The 18933-nt window shown below is 43.5% G+C and overlaps 1 protein-coding gene and 1 long non-coding RNA gene across 12 annotated transcripts in view; one reads left to right on the top strand and one right to left on the bottom strand.

The window, feature by feature from the left end:
- The window catches only part of TNRC6C (trinucleotide repeat containing adaptor 6C), a 101907-nt gene that overhangs the window by 46852 nt on the left and 36122 nt on the right, over positions 1-18933 (top strand). For 9 of the 10 annotated variants that reach the window (XM_048323993.1, XM_048324001.1, XM_048324000.1 and 6 more), the window contains exon 5: positions 14215-16806. In XM_048323993.1, coding sequence (XP_048179950.1) covers positions 14215-16806 — 2592 coding nt within the window. Of the gene's footprint in view, positions 1-8045; positions 8516-14214; positions 16807-18933 lie in introns of those variants that run through there. The other variant, XM_048324002.1, reaches the window with a different exon arrangement.
- On the bottom strand, positions 573-11204 carry LOC125335962. Of its 2 annotated transcripts, XR_007207598.1 has the most exons (4): positions 10915-11204; positions 9431-9578; positions 3746-4859; positions 573-2935 (listed from the first exon to the last, which is right to left on the bottom strand). It is a non-coding gene; the product is annotated as an uncharacterized LOC125335962 (long non-coding RNA). The 2 variants fall into 2 exon arrangements; XR_007207597.1 differs by having other exon boundaries at positions 573-4859; positions 10915-11201.

Genomic DNA, 18933 nt, shown 5'->3' with positions numbered 1-18933 from the left:
AGGCTTTATTTTTTCCCCCATTCCTATTTTAACTTGCTGTATGTGTAGATTGTCAGCCTGGTGACCCTCAGCAGATGTTTTACACTGTTGGAATTAGTTTGGGGCTTTTTATTTTTTTCCTTCTTTCATGTTACCATTGGAAGAATTCAGAGTACAGTAAAAGCTAGTAGAAATGAGAGGAAAAGAAACAGTGCAGCAGCTTTTCAGCTTAATATTGCCCCAAACAAGTTAAACCCAGATCAAACTCTCAGCAAAAGTAATTCTTGCCATCATAGTCATGGAGTGGTTTGAGCTCAAGTAACCTTAAAGCTCCTCTGATTCCAGTCCTCTGCCATGGGCAGGACACCTTCCCACCAGACTGGGTTGTTCCAAGCCCCGTCCAGCCTGGCACCAGTGTCTCACCACCTTTGCAGTGGAGAATTCTTTCCTAGTATTTCATCTAAACCTGCCCTTCTTCAGCTTACAGACATTCCCTGTGTCCCATCCCTCCATCCCTTGTCCAAAGTCCCTCTCCAGCTCTCCTGGAGCCCCTTTAGGCCCTGCAAGGGGCTCTGAGCTCTCCCTGGAGCCTTCTCTTCTCCAGGTGAACACTCCCAGCTCTCCCAGCCTGGCTCCAGAGCAGAGGAGCTCCAGCCCTTGGAGCATTTCCATGGTCTCCTCTGGCCTTACTACCCTCTGAGTAAATAATTTCGTTCTCACTTCAGTTCTAAACCTGCAATTTTAATTACTCAATAGCAGTTTGTCCATAGATTCACAATTGTCCTGTTGCTGTTTACTCTGTAAAGTCAACACAAAAGGTTTCGAAGGCACCACAGGATCTGCACACTGAACAGACCCCTTGGGACAGGGTCTTAAACAAGCAACATCTTGGCTACCTTTTTGTCTGCTGACACGAGGTGGTGTTTTGAGATTTCAGTGATGGCCTTTTCCACACAGAAAGGACTTGCTGAATTCTGGAGCTCTCACATCATTCTTTCCAGCAGGTGGAGCATCAGCTCATTTACTGACTGCAGACGCAGGAGGGAAAAAAAAAAGTCCAGCTCAGCTTGTAAGGACAGCAGCTCTGTGCCTGGCTGCCCTGGGAGGCCAAGGGAGGAGTACCTCTCTCCTGAGAGACCTTTGCAGCCACGAATTGTACATGTTCACACTGTTACGCAGTCTCTGATCCAGGCTTTGTTTGCATCTTGTCGAGCATAAAGAGCAAAGAAGTAGGAAGAGTACGTAGGGAAGACCAAAGCCTTTTCATCTCAGCTGTTGGGATCTGAGCGACTGTTAGATTGAGAAAAAAATAGGGAGTTCTATATCCTGTAAACATAAGAATTTCCCCTGAAATCTTACTGAGACTGGTCGTGTCTTACATGAGCATCTTGTATCCAGAAGAAGCTTCATGTGAGTTCATGTCTGTAGCATTTCTTCTTATACCTTCATATCCCTTCAGAGTTAATTTGTAATTATGCATCCACGCTCCTTTCAGGCCTTACTTATAATATCTGGATACAAGGAATGCTGTTAGAGAGTCACTGCCAGTCTCTCCACTCTAAAAATCCCACTATTTTATCTCTTTATTCTCTTATCAGCAGCCCCTGTTATCTACTGCCTTGGCCTATCCAAAACACTTATCAGAACTTAACTGCAATGTCGTGAATTAAAAAGGATGTTCTGCCAATGTTAGGCAAGTGGGAATTAATGGCCACTAATGTATTCTTTGTCAGGTTTATCACCTGGAAATATCAGTGAAGTGGGTGAGAGTAGGGACTTCTTTGTTTCTTTCTTAAGGTAATCTCTAAAACATTAACCAGACAAACTGTAACAGAATTTAAACATTTCAAATTGCATAGAATATTTTAGAAATCTTACCCCTTGAAAACAGTCTTTTATTCGTTGTTAACTATTATGAAACTTTTGAAGTTATGAAATTTCTGAAGTGCTTTAGAGTGGAATAGTTATTTGTCTGGAACTTCTGTCTTGAGCTACAGAGCTTGTTCTTGACCTGCCCCATCTGTAATCCTTTCCAGGATTACATTGAAGGAAAGCTGTATCTCTGATTTATGAGCAGTATTCTATTATCTAGTCTAGTTTGTTATTTTTACTTAAAGATGGGACTTTTTATCTCTTCCCTCTCTCCCTTCTTTGTCAACTCACTCCACTAAACAGGTGAATAGTTAACTTCCCTCATTAAGGTGTGAGGCATTAACTGAATTAATGGAATGGTCCTTTGCCGCGTGAGCTAAAAGAATTAGGATAATTTCTGGAAGGTACCATGGGAGATTAAAAATACCAAGTAATGTCGATTTCTTAGTTTCTTTACGAATGATGAATTTTATATAGGAGTCTCCAGGCAACCAGTGTGTTTGATGATTATAAGAACAGAGATCAAAAGAAGTAATCAGTTCTCCTCCAAGATGCCTTTGACTTGCCTGAAATTCAGCAATGTGAAACCATCTGTCAGCTCAAAAGCAACCTACCATGTCCTTCAGGAGTCAGGGTGGAACTTGTACCCATCTTTTTATTGGCAAGTAGAGTGTTTTGCAGAACAGATCCCTATCATCTGTTTCCAAAGTCCAGAAAGAAATGAGAGCAAGTAACTCCTGCAGTAATCAGAATGAGTAAACACACCAGCCTTGTGGAAACTCGAGTTACATTCTTAATTTGTTCTATCTGTTGTTTGCTGTGGAGTGAGAATTTGACAGCAGTTACAGACACTGATTTATTTTCCTCGTGTGGGCTGATTCTAGATTTTGTGCTGAACTTTATTCTTCTTTTTCCTGGAGCTGGAAGGTTTATTTTGTGTTTGAAGGTTTCTTTAGCTGCAGTTTCAAGATTCATGCTCCTGGATTCATGCATGGTATGGTGTGCACCTTGAAGTGGGCAGCTGCAAGTTGCCGAGTGCTGTTGTGTGACAGGTTAACTCTTCTTATAATCTCTTTGCATTAACCTTAGTTTTGATAATTTTTTAGGAAGCAAGATTAAAATATGCTGGTTACTGTTAAAATCATGTCTGACAATATTCATTCCAAACATCCAACCCTTTAACTGCTGTTACTTCAGAATTCCTTCTAACTGGGCAATTTTATATGGTTGTAAAGTCAAATTTGGAGAAGAGTTTTAGGGAGAGACATCATGCCTTCTAAAGCCAGTCAATATAGTTGGAAAACACTGATAAGCTTTGACACACTGTTTTTTCATGAGATCCAGCAAAGTAATAGAGACCTTTCTGCAAAAGTCATGCTTGAGGAATTCAGCTTGAGCAGTTCAGCTCATCGTGATTTGTGATGGCTGTAGGTGAGGCATGCACATGCCAAAGCAGTTCTGAAATACATTAATGAAGTTTAATTTCAAAAGTCTGAAAAAAGATTTAGCTTGATCTCCTGGAGGCATTGCAAACAGGCTGAGCTTTGACAAACAAAGCACATGTGAAAAGTGCTTTTATGGAAATGATTTGCCGAACTTCACCTCTTTGGGCCCATATTCTGCAATTTCATTAGCAGCATATCTTTGCTGGCAAAACATTACTGTGTTTTTGCTTTTAGTTGGAAAGTTACACAATTAAAACCAGAAACTTTAGAAATGGATTCATTCTGGATCTCCCAGAGCAGAGTTTTTCATATGTAATAGTTAAAACACTAAAAGCTATAAAGGAGAAATTAGGTAATATTTGTTCATTCTGTTTGCACACTTTCTATGTATATAATTTCAAACTTTATATAGAAAATACACTTTTTAAAAAAAGTATTCTGCATAATACCTGGATGATGTGCTTCATAATGTCACGGCTGTTGATCTCGAATGAAGAAAGCAGCATGGTGATGTTTCTTTAGAAACACAGGAATTGGCTCTTTATGCTACTTCAGTGGAAGGTGACTGTATATGACAAACACACAATTCTATCCTGCCAAAAACTCCTGACAGCTCCAATCCTTACACACTGGTGTTGGCCACGATTTGCAGAGCAATTCACTGTACAGCTCATCACTGTACACACACTTCTGTAATGTGGCTGTGGAAAAGTCTTCCTGCTAGTGGGATCAAACCATGGAAAAATTACCAGAATTAGGCTCGATTACTTTTTTTGCCAGTAGTCTCACTGAATTAGCACTCTAAGGGGATGTTCAGGTGTAAGAGGTGATAAGTGTTTCTGTCTTCTTGTAGTGTTTCTCAGGGCTCTGTTTATTATCTGGTAGCACTTCGGTGTATGATGTGTGGCCCTGGAAATCAGGGAGTGTTGCCAAAGGTCACTGGTGCCAGGTGTATATTTAGACAAAAGGAAGTTAAAACATCACACAAGGACAAAAATGTAGCAGGTAACACAAAGAAGGGATCTAACCCATGGTGCTGTCTCCGGGATGATGAACATTTTCTGAACTGCAGTGATAGAAAAGTTGTGGGAAGTGAGTCTCAGTTAATGGAGAGTTTTGTCTCCCATCTAAATTTTCAAGAATTCCGTATAATGCTTTGAATACATGGAGGTGGCAAGCTCGATGTAGCCTAAATACAGGCATTAGGAATGAAAAATTATGGTAAAAAAACGCATCAGTAAACTAATATTTGGAACAAATTTTTCTGTATTGTGTACGTTATCTGACATCAGGCGGCAGAGCATGAAAAATAAATCTGCTGCTTCAAATCTCTTTGACAGTGATTAGAATTTTTCACAGGGAGAAAGAAAAATAAAAATCTGTGGAAGGATAAATAACTGAGGTGCTTTTGTAGTTTTGCTGTCCTCACTTTCAAAGAGTAGGGCTGTGCAAAAACTTGATGACTCACAGGTGGCTGCTTTTGCTTCAGGAGCTGCAGAGCTGCATCTCCTCCAGCTTCACTGTGGATGGCTGTGCTGCCAGGGACAGGAACTGCCCAGGTGTCTGTGGGGAAGGAAAGGTTAGGAAACAGTCTGACAAGGTCATCAAATGTGCAGGTGGCCGTTTTCTGACAAAGCATGTGAAGAGACCCAAGTAGCAGGACCTGTCCTGGTGGTGGAGAAGTAAAAGGTCGACAGCAACAGGAATTACATATAGTGCTACTAGAAAGAAATAAAGACATTTGTAGTAGTTTGGAGGAAAAAAAGCCCCAAAGAACAAAAAGCTAACTCTTTCATAAGTCACTCAGTAGTAGAAGCAAGGTCAGGGGGGCACAGGGAACTACTGATGGATGGCATCAGGAATACTTTAAATACGTTTCCCCTTCATCTGTAAACTTAGAACAAAAGCTACAGCAAATACTCCAGGAAATAGAGTTTCCAGTTGTCTGGAAATGATGACGTTCATAGGAGACTAAGTAGAGGATGGATTGGAGAAATGTGGTCACTTTAAGAGTATGAAAACTACAAAAGAGAAAAAAGCCAACCAATGTTAAGAGGTGAGAAAGTTGGAACTGAGGAAGTGTAAATCAGACAGAGTAACTGTTAGAATGATCCTAGGGAAAAAACCCAAAGCAGCCATTTCTGTGCACGTTGAACTTTTCAGGAGAGAAATGCGGAGTCACCAGGGTTTGTGGAGAGCAGGTTATACCAAAGGGGGTGGTTCCCTGTCAGCAGTGGGACAGGCACTCTGGAATGTCCTAGAAATCAACTCTGTGCAGCCTTTCCTAGTGGCTCAGAAGACTTTCCCGTGCTGGATGTGTCGTGGTGTAAATAAGTGGGAAGTACAAGATGGAGCTGTTGTAAGAAGTGTCACAGCTGCTCGGGAAGGTGCAGACAGGGAGTAGCTGTCCTTCCTGGCACAGTGATGAGAACGTTTTGAGTGAGAGTGCAGATCTGTACTCTGATATTTCAGTCAAGCTTTCAACTATAAACAACAGCCTTCAATAAATTTTTGATCGAGACCAACTGGAGAAGAGTGCAAGGCAACAGAAAGGCAGAATTACAGTATGGAATAGTGGTGACACACCTGTGTAATTGGATAAGAAATAAAGAAATTGGAAAGTTTCTTCATTTTGGCCAGAGCAGCTCTATACCCAAGTACAGGTGTGTGGGTGTCATGCTGCAAAAAGGGATGTGGTCACAGGGTAAATTTAATTAATGTGTTGAAAAGAGAGCAGTCACTGAGGGATAGAGGCAGCACTGCTTCCCATGGGACATGTGGGATAACATTCCAGTGGGAGGTACTGTGCCTTCAGAAGGAACCACTTGGAAGAAGCAGAGGAATGCAACAGGAATGGGTAGAGGTCTTGGAAAAAAGCCTTGCAAAGAAGGAAGGAATTGAAGCTCCTGAGTCAAAGGAAGATTGGAATTATAAATGCTGAGATGCTTAAATGGCTGCTGCAGGGAAGGAAATTATATGTTCTGTGTGCCTGTGATGGATCAGATAAGAAATAATGGGCTTAAATTTCAACAAGGAAGATTAAGGGTGGACATTAGGAAAACTGTGCCGATATGAAAGCTGTCTTGAGAAGTGTGAGATTAGAGCACTTGGGAATGTGCAAGCTCCGTTGCTGGAGGCAATGGGATAGTGTCACCTGGTGTGTGTCAGGAATAGTTCCTTAGACCAGGTGAGTGGGCTGTATCGCCTCTCAAATCGCCATTTTTAGTCTTCAGGTATTAATAATTACGAATTTCAAGTTTATGAGGCACATTCCCCATCGAAGTTGGCCCAAGATGGGAAGGGAACAGATGTGCTCTGCCACCGCAGTTGGTTGGAAGCTGCACTTCATTTTGCTCCCAGGCTCTTTAGTGGGCTCTGACTCATTTCTTGGGATTCTTCTTTGCCTTTCTGTGTACCCCCACTGGTCAAAACAGTCCTCTTCGATAGGTGCCCTGTGTAAGTACTTACCTTCATAAATGGAAGTTGATTATAGGAAGTTTGTGTTATTTATAGGAAAAATACAAGGAGTCCAGTTTTGACCTATTTTAACTAATGGAAATTTCAATCATGTATGGTTAGTTTTAAAGGAATCTAATGTACCACAACAATAGTTTCACTTAAAGCTGTTACTACGAAATTGTCTCTCAAGCCTAGTTCCTGGGTGCATTTGAAATAATTTTCTGAATAGAAACAAAACCAAACAGATTTGATTTTCATTTATCTGTTGTTTCTGAAATGAGGTTGAACCCGACCAGTATTCAGAGACTCTTGCAGAGAAACAGAGAATAAATGTTGTCAAGAGGAAACCAACTATTTTCAGGAGTCCTTCAGTGGAGCAGTTCTCGAGGCAAGAATAGCAGCAGCGATTGTGCCTCGGTGTGGAGTAGCAGCGACCCTGAGAGTGTGGCCGAAGCTGTAAAGAGCCATCGGTGTGAGATCCAGCACAGAGGGGCCAAACCGCCCTGATGAGCCACTGACAGGAACTGAAACAGCAAATTTGAAATGTGCCCCCTTTACCACGTCATTAATATGTATTTGGGGCAGGTAGGAGGGGAAATAATTGTAAAGGAGTGTGTTGGACATGCTGGAAGTTTGTGTGAATTAGCCTTCAAGATTTGCATGGTGCACTGATAAAAGCCCTCTGCGTGCGATCTTGGAATTGGTGATGATCTTTTAGGTCCTAAAAATGCAAAGCTGACCCTGTTCTGCTCACTCTGAATGTTCCTGTGCCTCGGAGGGAGCCGAGGCTCCCGGCCCAGGGTGTTCCAAGATGGTTGGTCCCGCTGTGCAGGCGCAGCCAGCGCCCGCTCCTGCCGCATTGTTCGGGCAGCTCTTCCCTGCCTCTATAAACAACTGCGCCGCTGATTAATGCGCTCGCATTTGCCACTTAGAGCTGGTTTAGATAGAGGCAGGGAAGTCATTAAGGGCTTGGCAGAAGTCCAGAGTACATCTGGGACTTGGGAGCTGCCACTGGGGCAGGAGGAGGGCGGCAGGCAGGAGCCTGGGGCAGGGGAGAGGACGCTTGGCAAAGGAAGGAGCTGGGGCAGGGAGGAGAACGACGAGGCAGGAGCTGGCATTGGAGCAGGGAGGAGGGCGATGGGCAGGAGATGGGGCTGGGGAAGGGAGGAGGGCACCGGGCAGGAGGCAGGAGATGGGGCTGGGAAGGGGAGGAGGACACGGGGCAGAAGCTGGGGCAGGAGGAAGGAGGACTCCGGGCAGGAGGCAGGAGCTGGGGCAGGCGTTCGGCAGCGCCCGCGTCTTCTCTTGGCTGACTTTCAAAAGCGGCAGAAAAGCAGCTACGGGCGCTAATTGTAGCTGGGTCCTGAAGTGAAAATGTTTTGTGACAGTTGAAAGAATTTAAAGAGGAAGGAAGATCGGTTTAGTGTCAGCTGCAATTAGATAATCAAAGCTTAAAAATCCTGCTCTGTTGATACCTTCACCTAGAGCCGAGGAGCGGAGCGAGGGGAAGGGGGAGGAGGGCTGTGCGTGGAAAGGGCATTTCCATAGCCAGTGCAGCCGAGGCCCGGCCGAGCTCGCAGGTTGTCTGGGCGCGCGCTCGCACTGAGAGATTTTCTTGGCAGCTCTACAGGATGAGGCTTACACTGTACACAGCCGACATATTGAAGCCGGGAGCCCTGGAGAACGTAGAGGCAGGAGTAGAAACAGCTCTGCACACAATGTAGCGTCTCCTAGGATGGTTGGGCGGCTCCTTTCTTCAGGTATTTTATTACCCATCAGCCCTTTTTAGAGCCAAAGAAAGAGAGAAAGTAACCCTAACCCTGAGAAAATAGCATCTGCTTCTGTTAAATCAATTTATTACATAACATTTCAGCGAGAGAGCAGCAGCACAGCGTCCTGAGCTTTTGGCTGCGTTTCAGGTTTGATAAAATGGCGTCTTCGCAGCGAGCTGCTTGTAAAGATATGTTGCACTGAGCAGAAAAATGCAATGATTTGGTGTTTTCTACTGCTGCTTTTGTGTTGGAGAGGTAGCATTTAGTGGAATCTCTACTAATAATGAAAAATCATGTTTATTTTTGCTTGTTTTCTGAATGCATTTGAAAGCTTTCAGCATCAGAGGAAAGGAACTACGTTTGAATGTCGTAGTGCAGAAAATGAAAAGGGGATAACAGGCTTTTCCCCCGTGTGGGCTTAGCTATGGTTTAGTTTTAAAGTAAATAAAGCTGCTTTATTCAAAACTTCCATCTCTTTTCTGCCTTTCCACATTATGTGTGCTGTGCAAGATTTCAGCTTCCTCAATCCATGAGACTTGTTGTGAGTGAGCTTTGTAGGGGCTTCAGATAGATGCCAGTTTTCAAATTTGTCTCTATGCCTAGAGCTGGATGCAGCAGGTAACCTGAAATATTAGCACTACAATGCCCAAATTTTCTGCTTTATGATATTTTGTGCTTCAGAATAGATGCTTATGTCATGTTTTCTTTATGAAATTAGGCTACATTTGATTTAGCACTTAAAATGTTCCTGGCAATTCCTATTTAATTTAGATTTGGAAAAACTCATTTATAGTATTGGAAAGATCTGCTCATGTTGAATTGAAAATTATATTTGGGGGGGGGGAGAGTGGGGAGAAAGTAATTTGCCCTTTTTTTCTCATCTTCCTACTCAGGATCACTAACCTTTGTGTGCCAAGGAAAATCCCCAGTGGGACTGTCAGTGGCCCTTGGGATTTTTCTGTGTTCTGCATGTCAGAGCAGAGAGCACCGTCTGTCATCTGTCCTTTGGGCGAGCCAGGGGGTCTGGTTGTTGTTACGTGACGAACACGGACTGAAAAATAAAACAAGTAATAAGAGAGGAGTCACTGTTAGATCTGATTTAAAATGGGGTGAGCACAATTTATTAATAATGTTCCATAAAAAGTTTATCCCAGACTTTGCCGTTTCGTACCCTGTCCGTCCTTTGGTTCCAAAGCCAGCTGAATGTTGTGTTACAGTTGGGGAAACAGGGTTTTACTGTGTAGCATTTGAACTAATCACTGCAATGGAAGCTATGAAGATACAGTTACTTTTAACTCAGTTGAATAAAAAAAGAAAAAATTAAATATGATTGTAAATGACATTTTCAGAGGAGGATGGAAGTTTGGGGTCAGCTGCTTGTGCAGGCGAAGTATTTTGCTTTTCTAAGAAATGCATGCAACAGCTTCTCCCATTTCACTCTACTCATACTTTGCATTTGTAATCTATGTAAACACTAAACTGATTTAGTAACTAGTTATTCATTACCCAACACAGCCAAAAATGTTTTCTGTTTTTAATAAGTACTGAATTGAAGCTGGTCAAGTATGTTGGCTACAGTATGTGATAACACCAGCAATCTCCTCCCACCCCATTAAGGATATTATTTAAAAAAAAACCAGCAACACAAAACAAAACAACCCCTTATGCTATTGGTTATACTGATCAGAGCTGTGCATTTTTCAGGTCATGTGTATGGTTGCAGTTGGACAGAAGTTCTGTGCTTGTTAAAAACAAATTTGAGCCATTGTTGTCCAACTAATATTTCCTTCCTGGTGGCCGAAGAAATGTTGTTGATCAGGGGAACTATTTTATAAAAGATGCATAATTAAGATTTTGAAACACAAAAGTATTAATTTAAAAATCATTTTCACTCTGTGGTGTCCCAGCACCAGGATTTGCTAACACGGAATACCTGTGATTCCTGTTCCTTGTGCCTTGTTTACAGTCTTCGCTCAGCTCACAGAGGAGGGATAGAAATGCTTCTGGTGGCCTCAGTACTTTAATTTCACCTCTTTGCACAAATAAGCAGGAACCGATTCTTAAGAATTTTTAAACTGGGTTTTCCATTTCAATCTTAACAACTTTGAAAAGAAAATACCAGGAATTTTTGTGAAGAGTTAGTTTCCTAGAAAGTCGGAGGAAGTCGGCATTTTCAAAAAAGAATCCCCAAACAAACAGAAAAGTTCTCTAGATGTAATCATATAAAATATTTTGCTTTCATTATTTTTCCCAAATATTTAAGGTCTTTACAGAGTAAGTAAGACTGTGCTATTCATTATTTATTTCATAGGCGCAAACCCCTTTTAGTTAAAATGGAAAAATGTCTTTTTGTTATTTGCCTCTAGAGACAAGAATATAAAACTTACTCTCTTCAGGATCTGTACTCAAACTCCTGGTTTGTCTGACAGCAAAGTCCCAGTTTATGCAGGTTTCTGTTCATTTTGTGAATTTTTTTTCCATTCTCTTCATCTGTCCTGTTGCTTACGAGCTTTATGGCAGCAGCCTTTGGTGCTAGAACCGATTGTTCCAGTGGGTGTTGGATACGATGAGGTTATTGCATGATTCTTTCTCTGGTTTTTGAATCCATGACTTGTGGAAGGCACCGGCGGGATCCCGCTGCCTCCGGAGCAGGGAAGGCGCAGCACAGGGACCCGCTACTCGAGAGGGGGATTGCTGATTTCATGTCCCCTACACGGAATTATTGTAATCCCCACCAAAGTCACCACTTTCAGATTAGTCCGTAGTTATTGTTGAGGGAATCATCTGAACCTCAGGAAGAGCGACTGCGCCAATGGTACAGGAAAGGGAGCACCTGGATTTGCAAAGCCTTGGGAAGCCCAGGGGTTTTGGAGCTGCACGTGTGGAGCTTCCCAGCCCCGCATTCCTGGTGGGATCCTGCCTGGAGTAGCTGTATTTGGCCAAGCCCAGGCACTTGGCCATTTTCTACTCTTAATATGGCCATCTCTTGAGTTTTATAGTTCTTCTCCCTCATAATTTTCTTTTCTTCTTGTTTCTCTTACTGCTCCTCCAAATCTGGTCTCTTACCTAACGAATTGTTTTGCTCCCTCCTCTCAGCAGTCATTCTAAGCCGTGTTGTCATCTTCAATCCCACCCCTTCCCTTTATTTTCTGTCTCCTAAGCGCTCCTAAATTTGAGCACTGCTTTAACCACCATCTTTGGGGGAGAGGAGAAAGGAAATGATTAAACAAGCAGCTCCCTTTCGTCTCATCTTGTCGGCCATGGTGCTGTTTCTGTGAGTATGGAGACGTCCTGGGCGCTCTCTCGATCCTCCTTCCCCAGCCTGCCCTGCACAGCTCTGCTTGGGCAGCGCTGTCTCTCTCCCAGCACCCGCACGCAGAGCTGAGCTTTGGGCTCTGACAAGGCCTTTCATTGGAACAATGTATTTCCAGCCACTTTCAAATCCTTCTGTCAAGGCTCAAACGCAGCTCTGAGTCGCACCACCCACAGGGTTGAAAAAAATCTCGTATAACTCCTCTTATCTGATTCCTTGGTTGCCTGAACTTCTTATCTTCTGGCCTGGCCTGCCACTGCTTTTTTCCCTTTGTTTGTTCCTACTCTGCTAAGAATGTGCCTCGGCTCATTTCTCTGACCCTGCTGACCCTTTTTAAGTCATTTCACAGCCTGCCTTCCCCTTCCCTGTCTTATCTGGGATTCTGGTCTCTGTTTAACACCTGTGTAGCAAATCTAGATCACCAGGTAAATGTTCAACATGCTTCCTTAGCTCTGTGCTGGAGCAGTTGGCTGTATAGAGGAATAACAGGATGCTTTCTTCCTTTCCAGCCATTGCATGTAGAAGAAGGAATCCAGGTAATTCCAAGTGGCTCCGTTCACATTCTTTCAGATTTGTCATGCACTTGTCAATTACTATGGAAGAAATTCTTCCCTGTGAGGGTGGGCAGGCCCTGGCACAGGGTGCCCAGAGAAGCTGTGGCTGCCCCATCCCTGGAAGTGTCCAAGGCCATGTTGGGCGGGGCTTGGAGCAACCTGGCATAGTGGAAGGTGTCCCTGCCCATGGCAGGGAGTGGAATGAGATGATTTTTAAGGTCCCTTCAAACCCAAACCATTCAGTTTTCTCTGATTATTTAGGTCTTTCTGTGATTTAGGTCTTTTCCTGGTATCATGAGAAGACAGGTGATGAATTAAGAATGTTTTCCCTTCCTTTCTCTACAATTCTTTCTTCTGCTTCAATTAATTTAAACTAAAAAAAAAAAACCAAAAGGCAATCTGGGTTGGTTTATCACTTTACTTCTTCATCTTGCAAAATCTTCATAAGGAAATCAAGTAATCACCTTAAAAAGCAATAGGTGAAATGTGTGAACAAGACTTTGCTGAAGAGAGAGAGCCTTTTCTGATCTTGGGAGTAATTTTTGCAGTATCAGAACACCTCTAATTGAAGGAGCTAATCACACCAACAGATTTTTGATTTAAATTAATTCATATTAGGCATTCGTTGTTAACAACTTGTTTGGGAGATTTATTGCATCCATCTTCCCCACAAAAATATTCCTTTTATTCACAAATCACAAAGAGTAGGAGCCAGATTTAAAGCAAGTAAAAATAACTGACATCCAAAATTTGTTGCTTTGATATGTGCAAGCAGTTAAGAGGAGCTCTTCTGCAGGTTGTCTCCTGTACAAATGCCTTGGATCACACTGAAATACTTGTTATCAAATTCCTATCAAAAGAAACTAAGAGAAGTAATCTTGTACAGAGCAGTTGGCATGGAAAGTAAATGCAAGATCTTGACCAGAGCTTGAGCTCTTTACATGAGACGTGTTGTGCCTTCCAGTTTAACGCCATACCCTGGCGAGCAAGCAGGTGCTCAAGAGCTTTTGATTAATTTTTTGGGTTAGTGTCTGTGTTGGAGGATGCAGTAGTGCTGAAAAGGCACAGCATCACTTTTCATTGGCCTGGGGACACAGGGGATTGTGTGTACAAATGCAAAATGATGTTTACGCCTCAAGTAAAGCCTGTGAGAGGTAAGTTTCTTGACAAAATTCAGCTATTTCGAGAATCCCAAGTTCTCTGCTAAAATATACATTAGTGGTGTTTATAATTGGCACCTAAGAGTAAAAGTTGTTGTCTATATTTGTTTCTTTATTTACAGGAAGGGTTGAAAACCTTGATGAAGTATGAATTTAGTGTGTTGTATGTGGGTGTGTATGTAATATCTCAGGGCAGGCAGACATTTTACATTTTTTATTGGATGCTCTTTCTTTGTGTTTCTCTGAAGAATGAGAATTGAGTCAAAAGAAATGGTAAGAGTCTGCTAGATACTTTTCTGGTTTTTTTCCAAATTTGCTTTTCAGACTTTTCACATAGATTAGTGTATTTGGTCTTATTTATTGCCTGCTTAATATTTTTACTGGTACACTGGGGGCTACAAAACACTTGCTCTGTTCTAAAATGAAGTTGTTTAGTTATTTTAATTGTGAGTTTTGCCAGATTAAAAAAAAAACCCCAAACAAATTAATATGAGCCTCATGCTCCATTGTAGTGAGGTAAACTGCTGTATTATGTTAGAGAATGTACTCTAAATTTTAGCAGAATGTAGTGTTGCAACTAGTGATGTAAAACAGTGCTTAATAGAGGGCTTTTGCAGTGCTTGAACCATGGACTCATTTTTTAACCTTGGATCCTTTCAGATCTCAGCCACAGTGGATTGGGAGACCATTATGAGAATTCCCACTGGGGACAGCAGCCCGCTTTCAGGAGTGAAGGCAACTGCAGCTGGGATAAAGTGATAATAGACAGGACTGACAAGGAAGCGTGGCCTTCCATTACCGGAGCTGAGACTGAGTCTGCCTCAGAATGTACTACAGACACTGACTCTGCCTCCAACTGTGGCTCAGAGAACAGTAGCATGGCTACAGGGAGTGCCCAAGGCAACTTCACTGGACATACAAAGAAAACTAATGGCAATAATGGCGCCAACGGAGCACTCGTCCAAAGCACTTCTAACCAGAGTGCCCTTGGAGCTGGTGGAGCAAACGGCAACGGCAGCTCGGCCAGGGTGTGGGGGGTGGCTGCAGGCTCCAGCTCTGGCCTAGCTCACTGCTCTGCCAGTGGTGGGGATGGAAAGATGGACAACATGATGGGAGACGGTAGAAGTCAGAACTGCTGGGGTGCTTCCAACTCGAATGCTGGCATTAATCTTAACCTTAACCCTAATGCCAATCCAGCTGCCTGGCCTGTACTCGGACATGAAGGAACTGTGGGAGCAGGCAACCCTTCCAGTATTTGCAGTCCAGTCAGTGCCATAGGTCAGAACATGGGCAACCAGAATGGGAACCCAACAGGCACTTTAGGTGCCTGGGGAAACTTGCTGCCGCAAGAGAGCACAGAACCACAAACGTCCACTTCTCAGAATGTGTCTTTCAGCGTACAACCTCAGAACCTTAACACTGATGGACCAAATAACACTAACCCCATGAACTCTTCACCAAACCCTATCAATGCAATGCAGACAAACGGACTGCCGAACTGGGGGATGGCCGTGGGCATGGGGGCCATCATTCCGCCCCACCTGCAAGGCCTTCCTGGTGCTAATGGAACAGCGGTTTCTCAAGTCAGCGGGGGCAGTGGTGAAGGAATGGGCAGTTCAGTGTGGGGGATGTCCCCAGGTAATCCTGCCACAGGAAACAGCAATTCTGGGTTCAGTCAGGGGAATGGAGACACTGTGAACTCAGCATTAAGTGCTAAACAAAACGGATCCAGCAGTGCTGTGCAAAAGGAAGGAAACGGAGCGAACGCGTGGGACTCGGGGCCTCCCTCTGGCCCCGGGGTCCTGGCGTGGGGCAGGGGCGGTGGCGGCGGCGGGGTTGGCAGTGTGCATTCTGGAGCGTGGGGCCACCCCAACCGCAGCACCAGCAACGGTGTCAACGGGGAGTGGGGCAAGCCCCCAAACCAGCATTCCAATAGCGACATCAATGGGAAAGGATCAACAGGGTGGGATAGCTCGAGTGTTACCAGTCCGAATCCTGCCATGCAGCAGGGCAATGAACAAATGAACTCTTGGGCCAAAGCTGCAGCATCTGGCACCACGGCTAGTGAAGGAAGCAACGACAGCGGTGGGAGTCAAAATGAAGGCAGTACTGGGAGGGAGGGGGCTGCAGAGGGCAGGAGGAGAGACAAAGGGATGATAGACCAAGGGCAAGTTCAGTTGCCAAGAAATGACCTTGACCCCAGGGTCCTGTCCAATACGGGGTGGGGACAGACCCCTGTAAAGCAAAACACTGCCTGGGAATTTGAAGAGTCCCCACGGTCTGAACGGAAGAATGACAATGGAACAGAGGCCTGGGGTTGTGCAGCTACTCAATCTTCAAACTCAGGGGGGAAGAACGATGGGTCCATCATGAACAGTACAAATACCTCTTCAGTATCTGGGTGGGTCAACTCTCCACCGGCAGCTGTTCCAACAAATACAGGTTGGGGAGACAATAACAACAAAGCACCAAATGGCCCGGGGGGGTGGGGAGAGTCAGCAAGCTCTACTACTGTTAATAATGCTGCTGCTGCCAAAAGCGGCCACGCTTGGAGTGGGACCGCAAATCAGGAGGACAAATCACCTACCTGGGGTGAACCTCAGAAACCCAAATCTCAAAACTGGGGAGATGGACAGAAATCAAATCCAAGCTGGACTTCAGGAGGTGGAGACTGGACAGATTCATCATCTGTTCCTGGACACTTGGGTGATGGGAAGAAGAATGGATCTGGATGGGATTCTGACAATAGATCGGGGTCTGGCTGGAATGATTCCACAAGGTCTGGGACCAGTGGGTGGGGAAATGGCACAAACAGCAAGGCTAATACAGGTACAAGTTGGGGGGAATCTTTAAAGCCAGGCCCCCAACAAAATTGGGCTAATAAACCCCAGGACAACAATGTGAGTAACTGGGGAGGAGCTGCTTCTGTAAAACAGACGGGGTCAGGGTGGGTTGGTGGGCCAGTTCCAGCCAAACAAAAAGAGAACTGTGAGGCTACTGGCTGGGAAGAGCCATCTCCACCGTCCATTCGCCGCAAGATGGAAATCGATGATGGTACCTCAGCTTGGGGCGACCCAAATTACAACAACAACAAGACTGTAAACATGTGGGATAGAAATAATCCTATAATTCAGAGCAGTACCACAACCAACACCACCACCACTAGCACCATTATCAACACCAACATGGTTGAACCTCAGCCATCGCACCAGTCAAGTGCCCAGCCGAACCGGTCCCCGCTGCTTGGCCCAGGTATGACAACAGTTTTGTGAAATATTTCATTAAATAGGTTTATGAGATACTTGATACCAGTACCAACTGTGTTACGGTAGAAATCCTGTATTTATATCCCAGAATAGGATTATTCCTTTACTCTGAAGCAGTCTTATCTTGAGGACGGAATCCATGGAAGCTGACACAAATTCCCAAGGGAATGTAAGAAAGGCTTGAAACAGTATTTGGTCAATAGCGTGGTAGGTTCTTAGATTGTGGATCCATATTTATTTTAACATCTCTTCCACAGTTACTTAACACCTTTTAATTCAACCGTTTGAGAGGTTGAGGGGTTTTGGCAAACGTTTTCTCGGTTATTTGTCTGCTGTCCCCACTGCGCAGGCTCGGTGTGTTTAGACAGTCTGCATCTGTTTCTTTTCTGCAAAACATCTCTTGGCAACAGATGTTTGTTAACAGTTGCATGAATTTAGGCTGTTGCTGTTTCTCTGTCCAGTTTGTTGTCTTCTATGAAGAAATGGTTCTCTTCTGTACCTCAGGGCTCAGGCACGGGCGGCATCCTGGATTTTTTTGTGGTTCTCAAAAAGCAGGACTGGTTCAAGATGTTAATATTCAGGGTGGCTGCAGTTAGGTTTTCCTAACTTCAGCTGTGTTTCAAAGATAAGTTTTTAGGCATTTAGGAATTTTTCTAGTCAAAGGGAAGGTGCTGTTGTAAACAAGCAGCAAGAAATAAAAATGCATGAAAAATTAAATACCTCTTAAAAGAGAGGTATTTAAATAAAAGTTACACTAGCAGCCCATATCTCTATCATAACTACAGACCTCTCCAAAATAAATCTAATCATGCAGAACTCTTTCAAATTCTCCATCTGAGTTTTGTTTCCAAGTTTTTGTTTCGTCGTGGTCATGGCTAAGTACTGACTTTTTAACCACATTTTTGTCCAAGTGGGATTTGTTTTCCCATTTCCATCATATTTCGCTTTGATATTTTAGAATGATTTAAATTTGCTGTAATGTCTGTGTAAATATAGTCGTATGTTCCCCACTCTGGTCAAATATTTTAACAGTAGAAGGTACCTATTTTAATAAAATAACACATGCTCCAGAAGGAGAAATCTTTAAATGGCTTAGCACTTGGTCAGCCCAACATATGTGACTAACTTACTTCATCCATATTTAAAACTTTACCCATGAAACAAGAATTCAGATTCCTGAATTGTAATGGAAGTCTCATGAAAGTGGATTTTTGGTTGAGTTTGGGTGAGGTTTTGTTTTTCATGAAAGTGATTTTTGGAGGATTACATTGGTGCTTGTAAAACTGCTCATATGCAGCAATGTGCTGGTAGTGTTATTCTAATAATTAACGCCTTATTTAAAGCAAACTTATGGTCCTTAGCCCTTCAGATTTTGAAAATGGAATTTAAAAGCTGGTGTTAATCTGCAGTGATTCCTTTGGAGAATGGACAGTAGCAAAAGAAGGGTTTCTTTGGAGCAATATGTTCATAGGCTCAGGAAACTGCCTATGAACGTGTAACCAACCTGCTCAAGCTGCCCCTTGACCAGGTTAAGGTGAGTGCTGGGCTTCTTGAAAAATGTGAGTTAGAAAGATTCTAAGATCTTTTAAGATAAGCAAATCTTTTATCTTCTCTTTTTAAAAAACATTTCCAAGATAAGCAAAGCCAGCTCTCAGAATATACTTAAGTCAGCATGCAAGAAAATACGAAATGAGTAGTTGTGAAGACAATTTAAAATACGGTTCTGATACTAAAATTTAGATCGAGTTGGAGCAGGCATAAATTAAGCCTTATGTTAAGTATTTTTGCTCCATAAACTTAATACAGAGGTACAAGTATAAAGGCCAAACATGGAAATACTTTGAAGGATTTTTGTCTAAATGGAAGCAAAGAGCAGTCCCTTGTGTCTTGAGCTCTGCTCATGTTTACTTGAGACCGTGCCAGAGAGGGACCTTTCCTGTGCTTATCTCACACACAGAGAGCAGCAGCACAATTCCAGGTGATCCCAGTGACTTCCCTTCGGAGTGCAGGAGGCCCCATTTTCCCAGTGCAGGCAGCACATGGCAGCTGCAGAGCAACATCCTCGTGGTCTGTGTGGAAATATACACAGTCCTGAAACATCTACAAATCACCT

Source organism: Corvus hawaiiensis, chromosome 19, assembly GCF_020740725.1.
Source record: "Corvus hawaiiensis isolate bCorHaw1 chromosome 19, bCorHaw1.pri.cur, whole genome shotgun sequence".
NCBI classification, from domain to species: domain Eukaryota; kingdom Metazoa; phylum Chordata; class Aves; order Passeriformes; family Corvidae; genus Corvus; species Corvus hawaiiensis.
This window is presented reverse-complemented; position numbering and strand designations above follow the sequence as displayed.